Source organism: Theropithecus gelada, chromosome 17, assembly GCF_003255815.1.
Source record: "Theropithecus gelada isolate Dixy chromosome 17, Tgel_1.0, whole genome shotgun sequence".
Classification (NCBI taxonomy): domain Eukaryota; kingdom Metazoa; phylum Chordata; class Mammalia; order Primates; family Cercopithecidae; genus Theropithecus; species Theropithecus gelada.
This window is the reverse complement of record NC_037685.1, coordinates 77,632,462-77,652,378: the sequence shown is the minus strand read 5'-3', so window position 1 is coordinate 77,652,378 and position 19,917 is coordinate 77,632,462. Positions and strand designations below refer to the sequence as shown.

Genomic DNA, 19,917 nt, shown 5'->3' with positions numbered 1-19,917 from the left:
AAATAACAAGGATTTAAATTAGCAGAATAAATTCAGGGATTATTAAACTAGGTTATGCTCACTTTCAGAAAGTAATATTGTAAAGAAGACTAGACGCTTTTGGTCTTTTTTTTCTTTTTTTTTTTTTTTTTTTTGAGACATTGTCTCGCTCTGTTGCCCAGACTGGAGTGTGAGGGCATGATCTTGGCTCGCTGCAAACCTCCACCTCCTGGGTTCAAGCTATTCTTCCACCTCAGCCTCCCAGCTAGCTGAGATTACAGGTGTGTGCCACCACACCTGGGTGATTTTTTTTATTTTTTTATTTTTATTTTTTGTATTTTTAGTAGAGATGGGATTTCACCATGTTGGCCAGGCTGGTCTAAAACTCTTGACCTCACATGATCCACCTGCTTTGGCCTCCCAAAGTGCTGGGATTACAGGTGTGAGCCACCATGCCTGGCTGACCAGAAGTATTTTTTTAAGGAATGATATCTAGTGAAAACCAACATAGGCCGGGCACGATGTTTCATACCTATAATCTCAACACTTTGGAAGGCCAAGGTGGGCAGATTGCTTGAGCTCTGGAGTTTTAGACCAGCCTAGAGAACATAAGGAAACCCTGACTCTACAAAAAGATGTTAAAAAGTTAGTCGGGCATGGTGGCATGCACCTGTGGTTTCAGCTACTCGGGAGGCTACGGTGGGAGGATTGCTTGAGCCTGAGAGGTCAAGGCTGCAGTGAGCTGTGACCATGGCACTGCATTCCAACCTGGGTGACAGAGTAAGACCCTGTCTCAAAACAAAAAGAAAAAAGAAAGAAAGAAAAAAAAAACATAGATACTGTGTCAAGACGATCTTGGTTAGAGAATTGTTCCAGTAAGACCAGACCACACACTGGAACTGCAGGTGGTATTTGTACAAGTGACCTTGCTCTGATACTTAGGTTTTCAAAACCTTAGTATGGTAATACAGCTTGAGCTGTATTTTTGTAAGAATCTAGCTCTTTATTTAATTGAAAAAATGCAAACGTTCTGACAGAAACTGCAGTCTACTAATATTAGCCTCCTATCATGTAGCCATGCCCTGTTGTGGAAGTGCATTTTGTATGACTCACTGTGTAACTTTAGGGAAATGTCTTACCCTTTCTGTGTCTCTATCACAAGAACAGGTAAGGATTAAATAATTCTAATTATCCTCCAACATGAGGAAAGTCCATTAGCTATATCAGAGATAATGAAATTATTTTAGTTGAAAAATAGATATGTAACTAACTGGGAAATGTCAATTTTGATTTCTTAATAGTAAAAAACCCTCAATGCCTGTGGTCAGAACTCACTGTCCTTTTTTTTTTTTTTTTTTCCCCGAGATGGAGTCTCTGTCACCTAGGCTGGAGTGCAGTGGCACAATCTTGGCTCACTGCAACCTCCGCCTCCCGGGTTCAAGCAATTCTCCTCCCTCAGCCTCCTGAGTATCTGGGATTACAGGTGCACGCCACCATGCCCAGCTAATTTTTGTATTTTCAGTAGAGGCGGGGTTTTACCATGCTGGTCAGGCTGGTCTCGAACTCCTGACCTCGTGATCTGCCCGCCTCAGCCTCCCAAAGTGCTGGGATTACAGGTGTGAGCCACTGCATCTGGCCAGAACTCGCTGTCTTAAAAAGAAAATATGTTCATTTAAACTTGAAACTTTCTCAAGAAAGCTCTGGGATGACAAATTATCATCTTTCAACACCAGTGTCTTTTTCCAGAGCAAAACTCTGTTGCACAATTCTCCTACATTTACAAACACACGGCCTACCCCACTGCTCTTCAGAAGAAAGGCAGAAATGGAAGCACAGAGGGACTTGAGCAAGCCCTGGGTTTCCAATCACCCCACAGAAACCAGAGGTTAGGAGGCGTCTCCAGAGACCATGAATGGACAAACAGCATGGCGAGCACGTGAATTTATGCCTCCGCCGTTATCTCCCTCAGAGACTGGAATGCTGCCCATGCAAATAATGAAGAAGGGATTTTCCTCAGCACCTGCTCAGTAATCAATCTTTGAATCCAAACTCTCCACACAACCAAACATTTCATGAAAAAAGAATAAAAAATAGCATATCCAATCAAGGCCAGGAAATGCACCTTCCAACTAGTCATTTCTTGAGCCAGGCCTTGTGAGGTTTTTGATTAGAAAAGCAGGTTTTAAATCAGTGATATTGTGTTCTCTTATGTGAAGGTAAGAGCTAGAAGACATGATTTTCACACACTGTGTGACTTCAGAGAGGACAGAATCGTGAAAAAAAAAAAACATCTCTAGACCACAACATGTCACCATATACAGGGAACCAACGAGAAAACTCTTAGATCTTTGGCAAATGCCCCATAAAAGGCTCTCTATTTGATTGTGTTCTAACAGTGTGTTTGTTTTTACAGCTGCCTGTTAATTATAACACATGGCATTTCTACAGCATCTCTTAACAAATATACCTCATCCATCAGGCATGGTTTAGCAGTAAAAGAACCATGTTTTCAACATGTTAACAAGGTTTTAATGAGTAAAACGAGATTCAGCCAACACAAGTCTACAGCCCCTCCTTCCCTGACTCTTGCTTCCACAGTAACAAAACATTAGTGAGACCATTTGTACCAAACCTTTTTTTTTTAGTAACATTTTCCTCCCACAACTTTAATGGAAAAACCACCAGGAGTTAAACCAGGGAACTCCAAAGAGAAAAATCACGGCCCCACTCCATGAGGGGCTTACAGTTTAGATGAAGAGACAGTGCTGTACTGTGGTGAGGATGCTGATTAAAAAACCTGGTTTTGACTCCAGCTCTACCTCTTCATATCCTTGCGGCTTTGGCGAAGTAATTCTAAAATTGAAACTTATTTGTAAAATTTAAACATGATACCTACCTTGCTGGCTTATTTTCAAGACTATATGAAATAATACATGTATATCTAGCAGAGTGCCTGGTATATAGCAGATGCGCAGTAATGTGAACGCTTTATCTCTTCCCTTTAGAGAAAGCACAGGCAGATAGACGTACCAAGCAACACATTCATACTGCTACAGCAGTGAGGCAACAGAGCATACAGAAGTCATTCAGAGCAGCCAAGGAGATCAGAAAGTTCCAGATCGTTCCCATGTGAAATGACCCTGGAGGGGCCAGCTCCACGGAGCTAAGATTCCATAAGTTTTCCTGCACCTGCAACAATGTGGAAATACAATCTGGCCACTCTTGTTGAGTCAGGAAAAGGACATCTCAGTAGCGTCTCTTTGTGGCTTCTTCATGGGACATTCCCTGCACGGTCTCAAATGGCAGGACAAGGCAATGACTGAATGGGAATGCATTAAAAAAAATCTTATGTAATTCTAATATATTTAAAAAGATAAGACATCATTTTCCAACTCCAATTCCTTTCACAAAGTAGAAAGGACAACTGCTTTCTTGTAAATGGCTAAAGTTTTTCTATTTTTTATTATTTTGTTGTTTGTTTTTAAGTGACTGCTGACTCTGGAATGTTCACTCACACTTAGAAGAAAAGAGAGTTCACAATTCTGGCCCAGCATGGTGGCTCACACACCTTAATCCCAATACTTTGGGAGGCCAAGGTGGATGGTTCACTTGAGGTCAGGAGTTTGAGAGCAGCCTGGCTAACATAGTGAAACCCCATCTCTACTAAAAATACAAAAAGTCAGCTAGGTGCAGTGGCAGGCGCCTGTATTCCCAGCTACTAGGGAGGCTGAGGCAGGAGAATTGCTTGAACCTGGGAGGCAGAGCCTGCAGTGAGCCGAGATCGTGCCACTGCACTCCAGCCTGGGCGACACAGCAACACTCCATCTCAAAAGAATAATAATAATAATAATAATAATAATTCCATTTGGAATACTCTGAGTCTGATGTGAACAATTTAAAAATATTTCTTCTAAAATAGTTAACAAGCAATGCTTAGAACCTAGTAAGCTGAGACACTGTCTCAGCGCTGAAGCACTAGGTGGCTTCAAGTATTCTGAATGCTCGGAGTGCTTCCAAATCTTGTAACAAGCTGGTTAATTTGTGACTACAAAACAGAAGCTTCCCATGGCAAATCTAGAATTACTTCTGCCCCTCCAGGGAATTTTTTCTCCCCCAATTCATAGCTTAAAATAATATGATATGGTTACCTATGGTAACACTACTATTTTAAGCAAAAAGATATGAAAGATAAGTGAGAATGGATGGAAAATAATCTTTTTTTAGACTGTGACCTTAAGCAAGACCACTCCCTCCTTGTGGTTAAATAATGACCACTTATTAAATTTTTACCAACTTCGTAAGTAAATGCTTTTTTCTCAAAGATCACGCTTGCTCACACACAGCGTCAGGAGAGCCGAAAGAGCACAGGCGACAGAGCTGCCATATCCAGAAGGGTGGCCACTGAATGCCAGAAATGTGGCCAGTCCAATCTGTGATGTGCTTTCAGAGTTACGTACACACTAGATTTCAAGGACTTAGCATGAAAAAAAGCATCCAAAATATCTCATTAATTTTTTTTATATTATACAAGTGACGAAGAAATAATACTTTGGTTATTTTAGGTTAAATAAATATTATCACAATCAATTTCACTTGCTTCTTTTTTGTAAATGTATCTACCAGTACTTTTAAAATCACATTTACTGCTTACATTTTATTTCCACAGGACTGTGCTGGGTGAGGGTGTTTCAGCTTATTTAGCTACAGAGGGGTGACCTTCCATATGTCATGCACTGGCTTTCTGCCTCGGGTTTCTTCATTCATAAGACGTCAAGAGTTTGGACTAAATGCCTTTTACAATCCCCTATCGCTCTAAGATCCTAGAACTTGTGGGTTCAACAGTTATTGCTGGTGGAGAAAAGACATAAGAATCAGGTAAAGACAGTCCTGTAACTAGGATGTAGGGCCGCCCTCGTTAGAGCTGGGCCCAGGACAGGGTGCTCAAGAAAAGCACAGGGTGTCCCTTAGAGCCATCCAACTGCCAGTGTGTCCTGATGCTGGAGACAAGGCTGTTTACACATGTCAGCCCTGCAGCTGAGGAAGGGTATTTGGGGAAAGCTCTGCTCTGGTATGAGGTTGACCCTCAGGCTCAGCACATGTGCCACCTGCTAACAGATGAGCTAGCTGACACAGCTCTAGAGCACAGCGGATGGATGGCATGCGGTGTCACTTACACTCAAGGTTCATGGGACAGAAGCACATATCAGCGCCAAAAAGTTCCAGAAGATTGATCTCACCCATGTGCCACCCATCTGCACAGGAACTCAAATAATGAAAAAAAAAAAAAAATCAACTTGTCAGCTTTATTCATAATTGGCAAAACTTGCAAGCCACCAAGATGTCCCTCAGGAGGTGAGAAGATAACCTGTGCAGGCAGTGGAATATTATTCAGCACTAAAAAAAATGACCTGTCAAGCCATGGAAAAACTTGGAGGAAACTTAAATGCATATTCCTAAGTGAAAGAAGCCAATCTGAAAAGGCTCCATACTGTATGGTTCCAACTAGATGACATTCTGGAAAAGGCAAAACTATGGAAACAGTAAAGATCAGTGGTTTCCAGGGTTAAGGAGGAGGGAGGGATGACACAGAGGATTTGGAGGGTAGCGAAAGACACATGTCATTCTACATTTACACAAACAGATAGAATGTACAACACCAAGAGTGAACACTAATGTAAACTATGGACTTTGGGTGACATTGATGTGTTGGGATAGGGTCACAGATTGTAACAAATGTACCACTCTGGTGGAGAATGTTGATGACAGGGAGACTGTGCATGTGTGGGAGTAGAGGGTATGTGGGACATCTTTGTACCTTCTTCTCAATTTTGCTGTGAACCTAAAACTGCTCTTACAAATAAAGTCTGGTTTAAAAAAAAATTGTTATTCATATTGTATTTGCAGGTCCTAACCCAAATTTTAGCAATGATGGATTTTGTGGCTATCAGATACCTAAAAGAAGCATTAAAAGAAAAAGAAGCAGCATATGACCGTGACTTTCATCCAAAGCTTTATCTAGGAAATTTTTGTTTCCTAGAACCAGTTAAAATGGCACCTTCTGAGTTATGTGGACAGCAAGATTGAGTCTTCCTGCCCCCACAACCCCATCCATGCCCAGCACCTGAGGTCTTCACAATCTCCTCCAGCCATCTTTCCAGGCTCACCTTCCACCATTCAACAGTACCATTCAGCAAACATCTGCTGGGTGCCTATTAGGTGCCAGGCACCTGGGATGCAACGGCAAGTAAGCAGCTTTCAGGGTGTCGGGGGAGCTAGCACAGAGAAAGCCAAGTAAGGAAACAACCATGATGCTATGAAAATTCAGTAATAAGAATGGAGTGCTTGCCTCAGGAGCACCTAACTCAGGCTTGGAGGATCTGGGAAGGCTTTTTGGATGAAGTGACATCTAACTTGGCTAAGAACTAACCAAGAAAGGAGTGGGGAAGAAGAAACAGCCCATGATGGAAGAGTGATGTGTGCACAAGTCCAGAAGTGAAAATGAACAAGGTGCATTCCCAGAAGGTAGGAACTTGGAGAGTGAAGGTGTCAGTGGCAAGAGATGAACCAGAAGATGTGAGCAGGGGGCTGACCACAGAGGGCCTCGAATGCCCTGTAAAGGAGTTGCCTATGGCCTAAATATAAGGCAGTGGGTGTGAGGATGGCGTACCCAGCCCCATTCTATCTACCTACACTTCAGCAGGATTCAACAGCTTCCCACTCCCAAGCACGACATTGACTTCTAGGATGTACTGCCTTTGCACGAGCTGTCCCTTCTCCTTGAATGCTTTCCCTGTCCCTGTCCCTGACTTATTTTTTCCTCCTAGGAAATCCCACATGGGCCTTATTTAAGGGGCCTCTCAAAGGGCTCTTCCTTTCCAAACCTCTCACAACCCGAAGACTGAATTAATCAATCATTCCCTGCCTCGTGCACATGCTTCTTGTAATAGAAACTTTCGGGGATGGGGTGGGGGGGTGGTGGGCAGCGTCTGCTCAAATGAACATCTGTCTTCTTTCAGAATTACCCCCTTTGGTGGCAGCCCAACATCCACATCTGAGCAGCACAACCATGTGTCTTGGGCACAGCAGACTAAGTCAGGGGAGAACATCAGGCCAGATCTGCCTCTCACTTAGAACCCAGGGCTGAGAGATGCCAGTAGGTGTCTTGCTAGGTACTTTACCTGGGAGAATATTTAAACTTGGGCAACCTCTGCCGTTGTACGGAAGAGGAAAAGCTGAGGAAAAAAATGAACCGCTGCCACGGTCCTTCATAACATTCCTGTGTCTTGTCCTAGTCACTCGTGATCTGTGACCAAATGTCTTTATAGTAAGTGATCTGATGGACCCCTGCATCCTATAACCAACTCTGACTTTTGGTGTGAGCTAGTTGGAATGAGTTTTGGACAATGCTATCAAATAATCCATGAAAAAGACACTTTCTATAGCTCTAATGCCTTTCTATAGCAATTATTAATTTTTATATTAAAGTCAAAGTTGACACGTAGGTGACATGGGTGCCATCACTCTCCTGGACCAATCCCACTACAGACATGACTAAGCAATCACAGCATTCTCTATCTGGGCCTCACAGGCCAGCACCGTGGTGCTCCAGGTGGATCCAGAGGAGCTGGCACAAAAGACAAAACTTATCGACCATCAATGTTCTAGACTGGAATCTACTGGAAGACAGGTACTGTGCCCTTTTCATCATTTAATCACATCCTGACACAGGGTCAGGATGGAATAAGCCCATGCCCTGACTGCTAACTCCTGTGTCTTCCTTTACCTATGTTAGCTCAATGGACGTTTAGAAAACATTCATTCTTTCCCAATTTAGAAGAAAGGTAAATAATTAAATGAGTAGTGAAAGAGCTGAAATAGAACAGTGCATCTCAGCTTCACACACATTTATAATCTGTCTCTCCTCATCTACAGCTCGTTCTCCTTTTCTATCCCTGGGGACACGGTCACATTTTAATATTACATCGATTTGGGACAATGATTTCTAAAATCTCGACAGAATCAGAGCACCCTGTTCTTTCTGTCTTCTGACTTAATTTTATACCTGCATGAAGTGTGGCCTACTAACTTATTTATAGATTATTTTGGCAGTTTAGCCACAATTTTTTACAAATTTATATGCAAGCTGAAAAAAAAAATCTAACTACAACATGATAGCCCACAAACTTCAGAAACTGCAAATCCTGCAAACTTCAGGAGCTGTAAATTACAGGAAGCCTTTAAATCCCAGGAAATGTGTCTGTCACAGCAAAGTTTCAAAGCTGTTCCTCTCCCCACTTAATGTCTTTATCATATACCTGCCCTCACGCAACAGAGGCTCTACCTTGTCCAACTGTCGCGAAAAGTTTTTCTGAATACCTTGATAGGCTATGATCAGTCAACCAACAAAAAAGAGCATCTTAAAAATCAGTAACATACCAACTCCATTAACTGTTTGAGCTGGCCTATCTCTTCTGGTAATGATCCAAGTTTGTTGTTACTCGCGATTAAGACTTTGAGAGGCAGACCACACAGGCAGGCAGGCAGGGCGGACAGCTGATTTCGACTGCAAAGACAATACAACAAGAACACACGTAAACAGAAAGGCCACTTCATACTGTCTGTGAATCTGTTTTTAACAAGAAAGGAAAAAGGAGTGATCTGAGAAGACATTTTACAAATACAAAAAGTCCAATATACTTTCTGTATATGTAATAACTCAAATGACAAGTATGTAAGAAAACAAGATATGGTGTTTTTTTGTTTGTTTCTGTTTTAAAGAAGCGTATGGGCAGTTCTGAAAGAGACAACCTTCTTCAACACAAGGAATACCATTAAAGTCCCCTCTTCCCCACCCCCCGAACCCCCCCCACTCCCTCAGTCCCCCACCCCCTTCTCCACCCCCACCCCACCGTCACTTAGAAGCTGAGCCCTTGGCCAGCCAGGAGCCAGATGGAGAGCACATCCTGCACAACCAATAGCAACGGGCAGCTGGTGCCAACTGCCCTCTCCTGACAATGTGTGCAGGAAACTCAGCTGGACCAAAGCAACCAGCACCACACAGGCACCACTTCATCCACTGCAGTAGGGATGGGAAAGATAATTTTGCTGCAACTCACAAAACCACCAGGCTCATTTCCAACATTTTGACTCAGCTTCCTTTTGTTAAAACAAGGGTTGCTACAGTTAAAGTCTGTTTTGGTATCTGCAAGAGAGCTAATTAAAAGAAAAAGAAAGGAAAGTTGCTTTTCTGGCAAAGTGGAACTGCAGCCCAGAGGGGTTCAGTTCCACAGAGGAGCCAAAAAAGTCTAAGTTGATGTCTTGTCTCTGCTCTTCAAGAAAAGGGTCTCTCCCCAGAAGTTTCTGAACTTTCTATCATCAATGCTTAGTCTTCATGGACATGGAAAATATTGGATAAATAAAATCTACGAATCATCCTTATTTATATGTCAGCCATTGATTTCAATCTCCTCACCCACAAAAAGCCCCTTTTTCCTGTTACCAAGTAAAAAGACAGATGGTTTTCAGTTTCCCTTTCTTTCTCTGCCCTTCTGGTGCTGAAGCCAACGACCACAGAGTGAAACATCTAAAAATCTGTATGTCATTCAGTGCAACTATTTAATAAAACTGCTGTGTGTTTGTGCACACACGCATAAAGTTTCAGAAGTTGCGTTCTTGTGTGAGTGTATTTATAGACACGCATGTATCTGTGTATATGAGGGGGAGAGACAGACAGAATGGAAATACACCAAAATACTCTCAGTATTCATCTTGGGGTACAGGTACAATGGATGGTTTTATTTCCGTTATTATACTTTGATGTATTTTCCAAACTTCCTACAAGTGCTTTTATCATCAGGAAAGAAACATCATTAGAAAATGATAAATGTGACCTGGATATGTGTTACATGAGTGCTCCTATTTGTGAAAATTCTTTGAGACGTGTACTTACGATCTGTGCACTTTTCTCAATATATGTCACTCTTTCATTAGAAGTTTGACTCCCCCCCTTTTGAGGGGGCAGGAATCTGGTTAACTGAAGGGCATCTCTACCTGATGGGCTCAAAAAAAGCAGGTGCTGTGCTGTAGAAAGAACCTTTCTAATCTGGGCACGGCCTTGTCAACACCTTGATCTCTCTTCTGCTTTAGGCACTCAGTGACCCATGTAACTATGTTTTAGCAAGAAAAGATACAGTCATATTTTCTCTCCATTGTGCAGATCCATGGCAAAAGCTATTTCCAGAAAGAGGCAGATTTTTCTCTAAGAGGGTCCAGCAGAAGGAGGGAGGAGACTGAGAGCCCTCCTGGTAGGTTCCTGGCTTGCAACGGACCAGCCAGCTCTTCACTTTCCCTGGTTAGCAGGATTGGACCAAGAGAATAAGGGCAATGGGCCCGCACTGGCACTCTCTCCTGGTCTCTGGGGGTGGTGGAAGGCAGGAGCTAGGGCCAGCAGTCTGTCTTTCTGCCTCACAGCCCTCCCACGGCTCTCTCTCACCAGCAGGGGCTCAGTGGGACTCTTTCGGCTGGAGGAGGGGGTCCTTCCTGTTATCCTGCTGTGAGCGCTTTGTTCAAGCTCCGAAAAAGGCTCCTCCGGAAAAAAGAACTCGGTTTATTAAAAGGTTGCAAGTAAATAATTCGAAATGTAATTTGTGGTTGTAAAATATTTGTTAATATGCAATTTTCTAAAGTGAGGATCAGCAGATGAAAAACGGCAATAAGGCAAGTCTGTTAATGTGGAGCCATACGTAAACCTCCTTTTGCAGAGGGGTAATGAGAACAAAGATCAGTATTTTCAAGAAAGTTCTACGTTCCTATTTTTGGCAGACTTAACAATTACAAGTGCAGATCTTTCTTACGTTTCTTTGCCTGGAAACTCAGTGTTACACTGTTTGAGTTATCTGTCTCACTAGTTGGTGTAGGGATCTAACCAGATTAGCAGATATGGAATTGGGAGAGTCATGTATCATACTACTTTAAGAAACACAAAGAAAGCTCTGCTCATTCAGGTGTGTGAGTATTTGAGATTACATGGGTTTATTCTCACTGGAAATCTTCCAGGGTGGGTACTTACTTAAAATAAAATAAAATTTAGGCCTATGAAAACATTCATGGTCTCTTTGATGGGAATGGATGCTTTTTACACTAAAAGCTGCTGATGGAATGGCCTATCTCAAATTCATGTTCCATACATTTCTTGTTTACACTGTAGTTAATCATCTGTAGACTTACCAATTCACCATGCCAAGAATTTAGTCATCATACAGCATGCCACAGACCTGGGGCACATTTCTTCGACTTCATCCATCTGCTCCCTCTACTTCATCTATTTTATCACAGGATGTTCCTATATTACTTGTAATTTCCCCAATAGAAAAAGGAAATACACATGCACACAAAAACCCATTTGCTCTCCAGCAAATATTTAGACAGGAGAGGAAAAGCTGCACTCCCTGTAATCCTCTACCCACTAGCAACCACAGCAGCAGTCTCAGCTTTTTGAAACCACTAGTCTGGCAGCAATTTTTCTCAAGCAAGTAAGTGCCTCAGGCCACAATCCACTATCGTACACCCCTGGTCTTCTGCAGCCTTGGTGCTATAAACAGGCCCTATGCTGAAAGAACGTTTGAAAATAAGGCCATATTGTATCTGACAAGCTACATCACCAGAGCCAAGTCTGCACTCCACCCCTGCCCCAAACCCGTCTCTTGTCACTGTCCCTGCAGAGTCTGGGTTGAAGATCAGGGTGGGGAGGAAAGAGAAAGAGAAGGAAGGCACTGGGCTTTTACCAGATCCATATTATTGTGAATGCTTCATCTTCCATTTTTTTCAGTTAAATGACTTCCTGCTAGATTCATTTGTCTGTTTCATCATTTCAAGATGAAATAAGTCAGCTCAATATAATCTAAACATTCTTGGCAGCCTAAATTTGCAGGATACATTTATCTTGGCTTCAAGTACCACTATCCCTCACTTAACTCCTAAATTAAGGAATTTACAAACCAAATCACTTTTTCTGGTTTTACTTTTAGAGTATTATTTTGATGTATTTTGACTACGGCACTTATTGATGTCCATAGTTTGAGTCTCAATCTTAGTATCTGATATTATTTATTATTGGTTTATCAAAAGGTTATTTTCCTTAAGATATGTGATTATAAAGACATGCTATGTTCTTACAGGTGATTTTATTAACAGAGCATAATATCTACATTTTTAAATTCTACTGGAATATACTCTGTATTTTCAGTGAATGGGTTCACTTAACAGAATACAGAAAATTATTTTCACTTAGAAAATAATTTATAGAAAAATTTATATAACAAATTTACTCAATTGACTGCTTGGTGTGACAGAAAAGTCTTTTTTTTTTTTTTGAGACGGAGTCTCGCTCTGTCGCCCAGGCTGGAGTGCAGTGGCCAGATCTCAGCTCACTGCAAGCTCCGCCTCCCGGGTTTACACCATTCTCCTGCCTCAGCCTCCCGAGTAGCCGGGACTACAGATGCCCGCCACCTCGCCCGGCTAGTCTTTTGTATTTTTTAGTAGAGAGGGGGTTTCACCGTGTTAGCCAGGATGGTCTCAATCTCCTGACCTCGTGATCCGTCCGTCTCGGCCTCCCAAAGGGCAGGGATTATAGGCTTGAGCCACCGCGCCTGGCCAGAAAAGTCACCAATTATAAAAACCTTTCAGACTGTCAAGAGAATGCCCCTCCCAGACTACGCCAACTTTTAAGCAAGAAATAAAGAAAGGCCACCAGTTGTGAAATTATAAGACCTGGGTTCAAATACCATAGAGATGATTTACCACAAATCAGGTAAATCATTTAATCTCTCTGGTTTTCTCAGCTATAAAACAGAGACGACAAGACCTACCTAACACAACATTATAGATGTGAAAGTGCTTAGCCCAACACCACATCCATATAAAAAAAATTAAACCTCACCCAGCCACTAATGTGGCAAAGCAGTGAGGAGGTAACCAGAAAGAGCATAGGTGTGCTCAGCTCTGTTGTACAGTCACATGTTGCTTCATGACTACGACGCCTGCTTTAAAATGCTTCATTATGCCCTTGTGTTATTGTGTGACCATCACAGAGAGTACTTACACAAACCTAGGTGTCTAGCCTACTCCATCGCTAGGCTCTATGGTATAGCCCATTGCTCCTAGGTTACAAACCTGTACAACAGGTTACTGTACTGAATATTCTAGGCAACTGTAACAGTGTTAAGTATTTTTGTCTCTAAACACATCTAAACATAGAAAGGGTAATGTGTTACACTCAGATGTTAAGATGTGGCTACAATGCCTATGTCACTAGGCCACAGGAATTCTTCAACTCCATTATAATCTATACCACTGTCATATGTGGTCCATCGTTGACCGAAATGTCATTATGTGGTACATGACTCATTTATTAATTTTACTTATTGCATATACTAATAGCTAAAATTTCAGCCACTTTTAAAATATGGTTTAATGATACCCTCATTATAAACATATACCAATTAAAAATAAAGATGATTGCTCAGACATGCCAGGGTGAACCAGGCTGGGCTATAAAATTTCAGGCCCAAACAAACCATGTACCTAATTCCAATCTGGATAACCAAGACTACAAGATATAATCCTATAAATGACATTTTCTCTCATCCTTCCTAAGTCCAGGATCCTGCCATTTCGCTGGAAAAGCATGAATATCCAGAGATCGCAATCTCTGTTTACTACTTGTTTTCAAATAGTAATGGAATTATTGATGTAAATTCATCAACCATCACAGATCTATTAAGGAAATGACACAGGCCTGAATCTAGAGAGTCACAGAGAAAGCCAGGCAGGTTTCACAGCATGGATACTCTGGGCTTACCCAATACTGAGTCTCAGCAAGAAAAGGGAGCTAGCCAGGATCCAGTCGTTGTTGGTTTGAATATTATTGTCTGTGCTTGGCACTTGACCTACAGTAAACAGCAATTATTTTACTTTAGCCTAGTAAGTTTCCTTTTCACAGGATACCTCACCTAATTTTGTTGTTATGCTCTTTTATGAATACCCTGTTAGCTTCTCATTAAAGGAGTAACTTTTTGCTGTTTTGCATATGACACCTGACTGTTGTCTTTAGGGGCACACAGCAGTGAACAATATCCATAGATAACCATTTCCTTTCTCCTGCTTGTTCCATTCTGAAAAATCCAGCATGGCAAAATGTCTCACCCTTGTTTCCCCTAATGACTGAGTGCTTCCCCTTCATTGTCTGCCCTCCCCCTACATCCCACCATCATTAATTACACGTCGGAGACAATGAGCAACAACAACAACAAAAGCTTTGCTTTGAGTTGCCTGGTGACCACGGTCAACTGTAATTTGATGCTATAAAGCTAAAATCAAATAGAGACTATCTTTATGCTTAAATGTAAAGCTAAAAAATAACATTTGACATTAATTTTTCGGACAGAGATTTATTATTATTATCTTATATATTTATATTTTATATAGACTCTTAATTAAATAATATACATTAAATCTGGGAGCCTACGTTTAAATCTAACTTTGAAAGCAATTATGCTAACTACAACCTGACTGTGGCAATCACTTGAAGACTTACAATGTTTTCAGACTAGAAAAACAGAATCATCATTTCAATTGAATCTGAAACCAATCTTGAAAGCTATACCAATCAATTTCACACTCCATACACATAAAAGCCATGTTTTGAGAAGGTAAAAAATTAACTTTAGAAAAGAGAACTGCAAGAAAAGCAAGAAGTGTCTAAAGTGAGTCTGAATTCAGGCAAATTTCTGCAACCGTCACTTATTCCACTGTGCATTTTCCTGTGCATACCTGCACCATATTTGGCTTCGTGCAACTGAACTGGTTTCCCACAATAACAGCCTATCTCTTCGTGAGTATAAATAAACTACTGCTTAAAATATTCCTTTATATGTGTGTGTGTGTGTGTGTGTGTGTGTGTGTATATATATGTGTGTGTGTGTGTATATATATATATATATATATATATATCTCTCCCCAACGGTCAGCAACCCATGTAAGCTACCAATGTTTACAGTTAGATTTCAAAGGGCAGTTTTGATAACTCGCTTTATCTTAATTATTTTCTCTCCTTTCTTCTAAGAGTTTTTCAATTCCAAAAGATCAAGGCCGATTTTGGGCTCTAAACACTATTGCTTTAAATTTCCTCTATTTTAAAATGGAATTGAATGCTCAAAATCAATTGAGCTTTCAAAACAAGTGCGCTTTGGATGTTTCAAAGAGAATTCTATCTAATACCAGCAAAAATATTAAATTTTCAAACACTGTTAGAGGCGACAGTGTAGATGTGGGGTTTTAAGTATTAAGACTTGTAGCCGCCTAAGCTCTGGGTCTTGAAAAATACCACTGTGCAGATTATTGCTCCTGGCACACAGGAAACTGTCACTAATGACTAGGAAAAATACATGGGCAGTGGAGAGAACTCTCCCACTTTTCAGAACTATGTCCCAGATGGAATCAACCCTGGTTTCCTACTATCAGGAAGGTATTCCTACTTTGCTTCTCTTCCATACCACCTCCCAAAGCCTAGAAAATATATACATTTTCAAGTGATTCTCCTGCCTCAGCCTCCTGAGTAGCTGGGATTACAGGGACACACCACCACGCCTGGCTAATTTTTGTACTTTTAGCAGAGATGAGGTTTTACTATGTTGGTCAGGCTGGTCTCAAACTCCTGACCTCGTGATCTGCCCGCCTCAACCTCCCAAAGTGCTGGAATTACAGGCTTGAGCCACGGCGCCTAGCCAAAAATAAGTACTTTTTACTTTAACATCTTTCCCCCATAAAAAAGGAAAGGGATACTGATACTGACTTAGGTGAGCACAGTCTATTGAGATCAATTTTTATCCAGGGACATTAAGGTAATAAAAATATTCATAATAAAAATTAAGATGCCTGAATATTGCTATTTACCATTTGAAGACGCATTCCTCTCCATTTATTTCAAGAAATGTTTGAATGTGTAATATAGATTAATATGCGTGGATATTAGTGTATGTACATCCTTTTTTCCTACGCATCCCTCCAAGGAAATGAATCTTCAGAGAGCTTCTATTGCATAACTTGAAAACTACTAATAACTAGACTCTTCTTTAGTGTTCTAATATTTTTACACAAAGAGGTTACTCTTTGCCAACAATACTACAGAATCCACTTACTTTACTCAAATACTAGCTCTTTTGCCACTATGTTTCTTAACCTGTAGAGCAATTTGCATGATGACACAGCATGCCACAAAATTTAATTCAACAAATCAACAAATATTTCTTGGCTATTGTGTACAAGGCACTGTGTTGGCGCTAAGACAAGTATTTTATTTATATTCACAACCATCTTGTAATATAAGTACTAAGACCTCCCACTTTTCAGACACAAAAACTGACATTCAGAGAATTTAAATAATTCATTCTAAGCTGCCTGGCTAGTGAGTGTCTCTGTGTTCAGGTTTGAAACTGTGGTCTCCCCTCTACACAGCACAGCCTTTTCTCATTTACTCTGGAATAAAAAGTATAGGTAAACCAGGAAAACAGTGGAAGGAGGGCACAGAATTCCAAGCAGCGGGCAGTGAGATACTGAACTAGTAGTTAATGATTGATTTATGTAAAAATGAATAGAGGAAAGGGGTCAAAGTTCATTTCTGAGATTTTTGACCTGGGGTGCTGGAGAAAAACAGTAGGAGCATGAACAGAAGCAAGGATCGAAGATACACTAATTTGGAAAAGAAGAAAATGGGCTTAGTCTAACACATACTGGAATTTGAAGGTCACTAGGACATCTAAGAGGAACTGAATATTAGGGAACTGGGGAAATGAGGGCCAGTGCTCAACTGAGTCAAAGGGATAAAGAATATATTTGAGACACAAGAGGCATAAGGTCTTGGAGAGAAGATCTAAGACCAAAGCTTTGGGGCATTCTAGCAGTAAGTTGCGGAAGAGAAATAATATCCAGATACTGTAATAGAGAAGAAACAGGAAGAAGTAGAAAAGTGACCAGGAAAGCATGTGATCAAAGACAACAGAGGAAGGCACTATCGTGTCAAATACTGAAAAGTTGATTATTTTCTACACCTGCTGAGTTCCTGCTCTGTCCAAGACCCTGTTCTAAGCTCTGAGAAAATACAAAATGTGTGTAAATCCTAAGACTTTATGTCTAACATAACTAGTCAACTTCTCTCCAAGCTGATATCACCTACATCCTACCTGAACATTGATCATGTATTTTAAAAGTGCTGTGGCAGCAGATACTTCCTTCCGGGATTCTAAAAATCTAAGTTAAAAAACCTAGTGACTCCTAAGGAATACAGAAAGTGAGACTTCCTTCACCGATCTTATCACGCAAGGTGGAATGAAAGGACTCCAGGCTGGTCCTAAGAACTCTGTAAACAACTGCTTGCAGGTTTTTGGCACCGTGATCAAATGTTCAAAGGTTGCCTCTGCTGAAAATCCCAGGCTATTCTCTCCTCCTGGTACTGAGGTCACAACGGTCTGGTTCTGGGACTAATTTACTTGAGGGGCCACAACTCATAACAGTTTACTTAAATTCCGTGAAGGTCACCCATTCAAAGTATTGATTGAACAAAGTAAATGAACGGCCCTAAAACACTAGCTACTGCTTCAGCCCCACCCCCCACAGCCACCCACACACAAACAAGCTCTCCCAGTTCTGAGGACACACGATCTGAAAGGAAACATTTCACCATCCCCACTGAATATCACTGCTGATATTCTTTTCATTCTTTTTGGTTTTTGCTACCTACAGACCTGTTCAAATAGTTCATGAAGGTGTACAATTCTTGTATGTGGTGATAAGAATCTGAAGTATTTGGGCTGGGCGCAGTGGTTCACGGTTATAATCCCAGCACTTTGGGAGGCTGACGTGGGCGGATCATCTGGGATCCGGAATTCAAGACCAGCCTGGCCAACATGGTGAAATCCCTTCTCTACTAAAAATACAAAAATTAGCCGGGCTGATGGCGCATGCCTGTAATCCCAGCTACTCGGGAGGCTGAGGCAGAAGAATTGAACCCGGGAAGCGGAGGCTGCAATAAGCTAAGATTGCACTCCAGCCTGGGTGACAGAACAATACTCGACATGTCTTGATAAATAAATCTGAAGTATTTGGAGTATCAGAAAAAAATTGTGAACAATTTTGCAACAGGCAAAAAGAGTACCAGGTGCCTTGTCTAACGTACCTTTCCAGGTTATCTCTGCCTGCAGACCTGCAGATACAAAATGTGTTACGATGGAGGAAAGGTGAAGCCCCAAATAAAAATGCTAAATTTGCTGTACTTACTATAACCTTGCATACCAAACTTAGAAAACATACATTGTTTTCAAGCATATGCGGAATATTTACAAAATTAACTATACATAGCAATACTTGACCAACCTAAATGAATCTATTTCAAACAGAAAATATTCTCTGACACAATATAAGTAAATTAAAAGTAAACTTTTAGAGATAACTTTAAAAACTGTTCTATAAATATTTAGCCCAGGTGTGGTGGCTCACGCCTGTAATCCAAGCACTTTGGGAGTCTGAGGTGGGTGGATCACTTGTGTCCAGGAGTTTGAGACCAGCCTAGGCCACAGAGTGAGACTCCATCTCTATAAAAAAATCTAAAAATTAGGTTGGCATGGTGGTGCATGCCTGTAGTCCCAGCTACTGGGGAGGCTAAGGTGGGAAGATAGCTTAAGCCTTGAAAGTCAAGGCTGTGGTGAGCCATAATCGCACCACTGCACTCCAGCCTGGGCGATGGAGCAAGACCCTGTCCCCCACCAAAAATGAAAATAAAAAAGAAATTTAACACTCACAAGCCACAGAAGTAATACCGGAAAGTAGAAAACACTGGGAGTGATTAAAAACCACTGCACAGCAAAACTTTTAGGAGTCAGCTAAAGCACTATACACAGGAAAACAGTGGACTTAAATGCTCCTATAAGAAAAGAAAAAATCACTAGAACTCAATGAGCAAAATATCCAAAATCAAAAGCTAAGTTTAAAAAAAGTTATTAAAACACACCATCTTCTGTAAAAGTGGATAAAGAAAAAGAATGTACAAATTTATAGTATTAGAAATAAAAATGAGAACCAATTATAGCTACAGTAGAAATTTTAAAAATACAAAGGCCTTCCTTGTTTAAATACTTATTTTGTTCCCTTGGAAAATCCCTAATATCTATTTTCACAATTATGAAACTGTCCTAAGGAGCATGGAATGCAATAGAGATCATGTTCAATAAGATAACAGAGGTGAAAGTGCTTAGTGACCTATAAAATGTCAAAGAAATATATCCCATTCATTTCTATTAATTATGAAATAGTGTAGCCTAGGGATAAACCACTTTCCTATATCCTATCTAAAGTTAAGGGTTTTTGAAGGGCTCAGATTTGATGGTGTGATGATCAAATCTTAAATCCTATTTAGCTATTAAGAAGTAGTGGTGGCTGGGCATGGTGGCTCACATTTGTAAATTCTAACACCTTGGGAGGCCAAGGCGGGCAGATTACTTGAGCTCAGGAGTTCGAAACCAGCCTGGACAACATAGCAAAATTCCATCTCTACAAAAACAAACAAACAAAAAACACACACAAAAATTAGCTGGGCATGGTGGTGCACGTCTGTAGTCCCAGCTACTAGTGAGGCTGACATGGAAGGGTCACCTGAGCCCAGAGAGGTCGAGGCTGCAGTAAGCTGTGATCGCACCACTGCACTCTAGCCTGAGCAACAGAGCAAGACCCAGAAAGAAGAGAGAGAGACAGACAGACAGAAAGAAAGAGAGAGAGAAAGAGAGAGAGAGAGAGAGAGAGAGAGAGAAAGAAAGAAAGAAAGAAAGACAAGAAAGAGAGAAAGAGAGAAAGAAAGAGAAAGAAAGAGAAAGAAAGAAAGAAAGAAAGAAA

General features: G+C 41.0%; 1 protein-coding gene across 3 annotated transcripts in view; it reads right to left on the bottom strand.

Moving 5' to 3' along the window:
- Positions 1–19,917, bottom strand: part of LRCH1 (leucine rich repeats and calponin homology domain containing 1) — a 197,950-nt gene that overhangs the window by 72,972 nt on the left and 105,061 nt on the right. For all 3 annotated transcript variants that reach the window (XM_025364709.1, XM_025364707.1, XM_025364708.1), the window contains exon 3: positions 8,416–8,542. In XM_025364709.1, the coding sequence (XP_025220494.1) occupies positions 8,416–8,542 (127 nt within the window). The remainder of the gene's footprint in view (positions 1–8,415; positions 8,543–19,917) is intronic.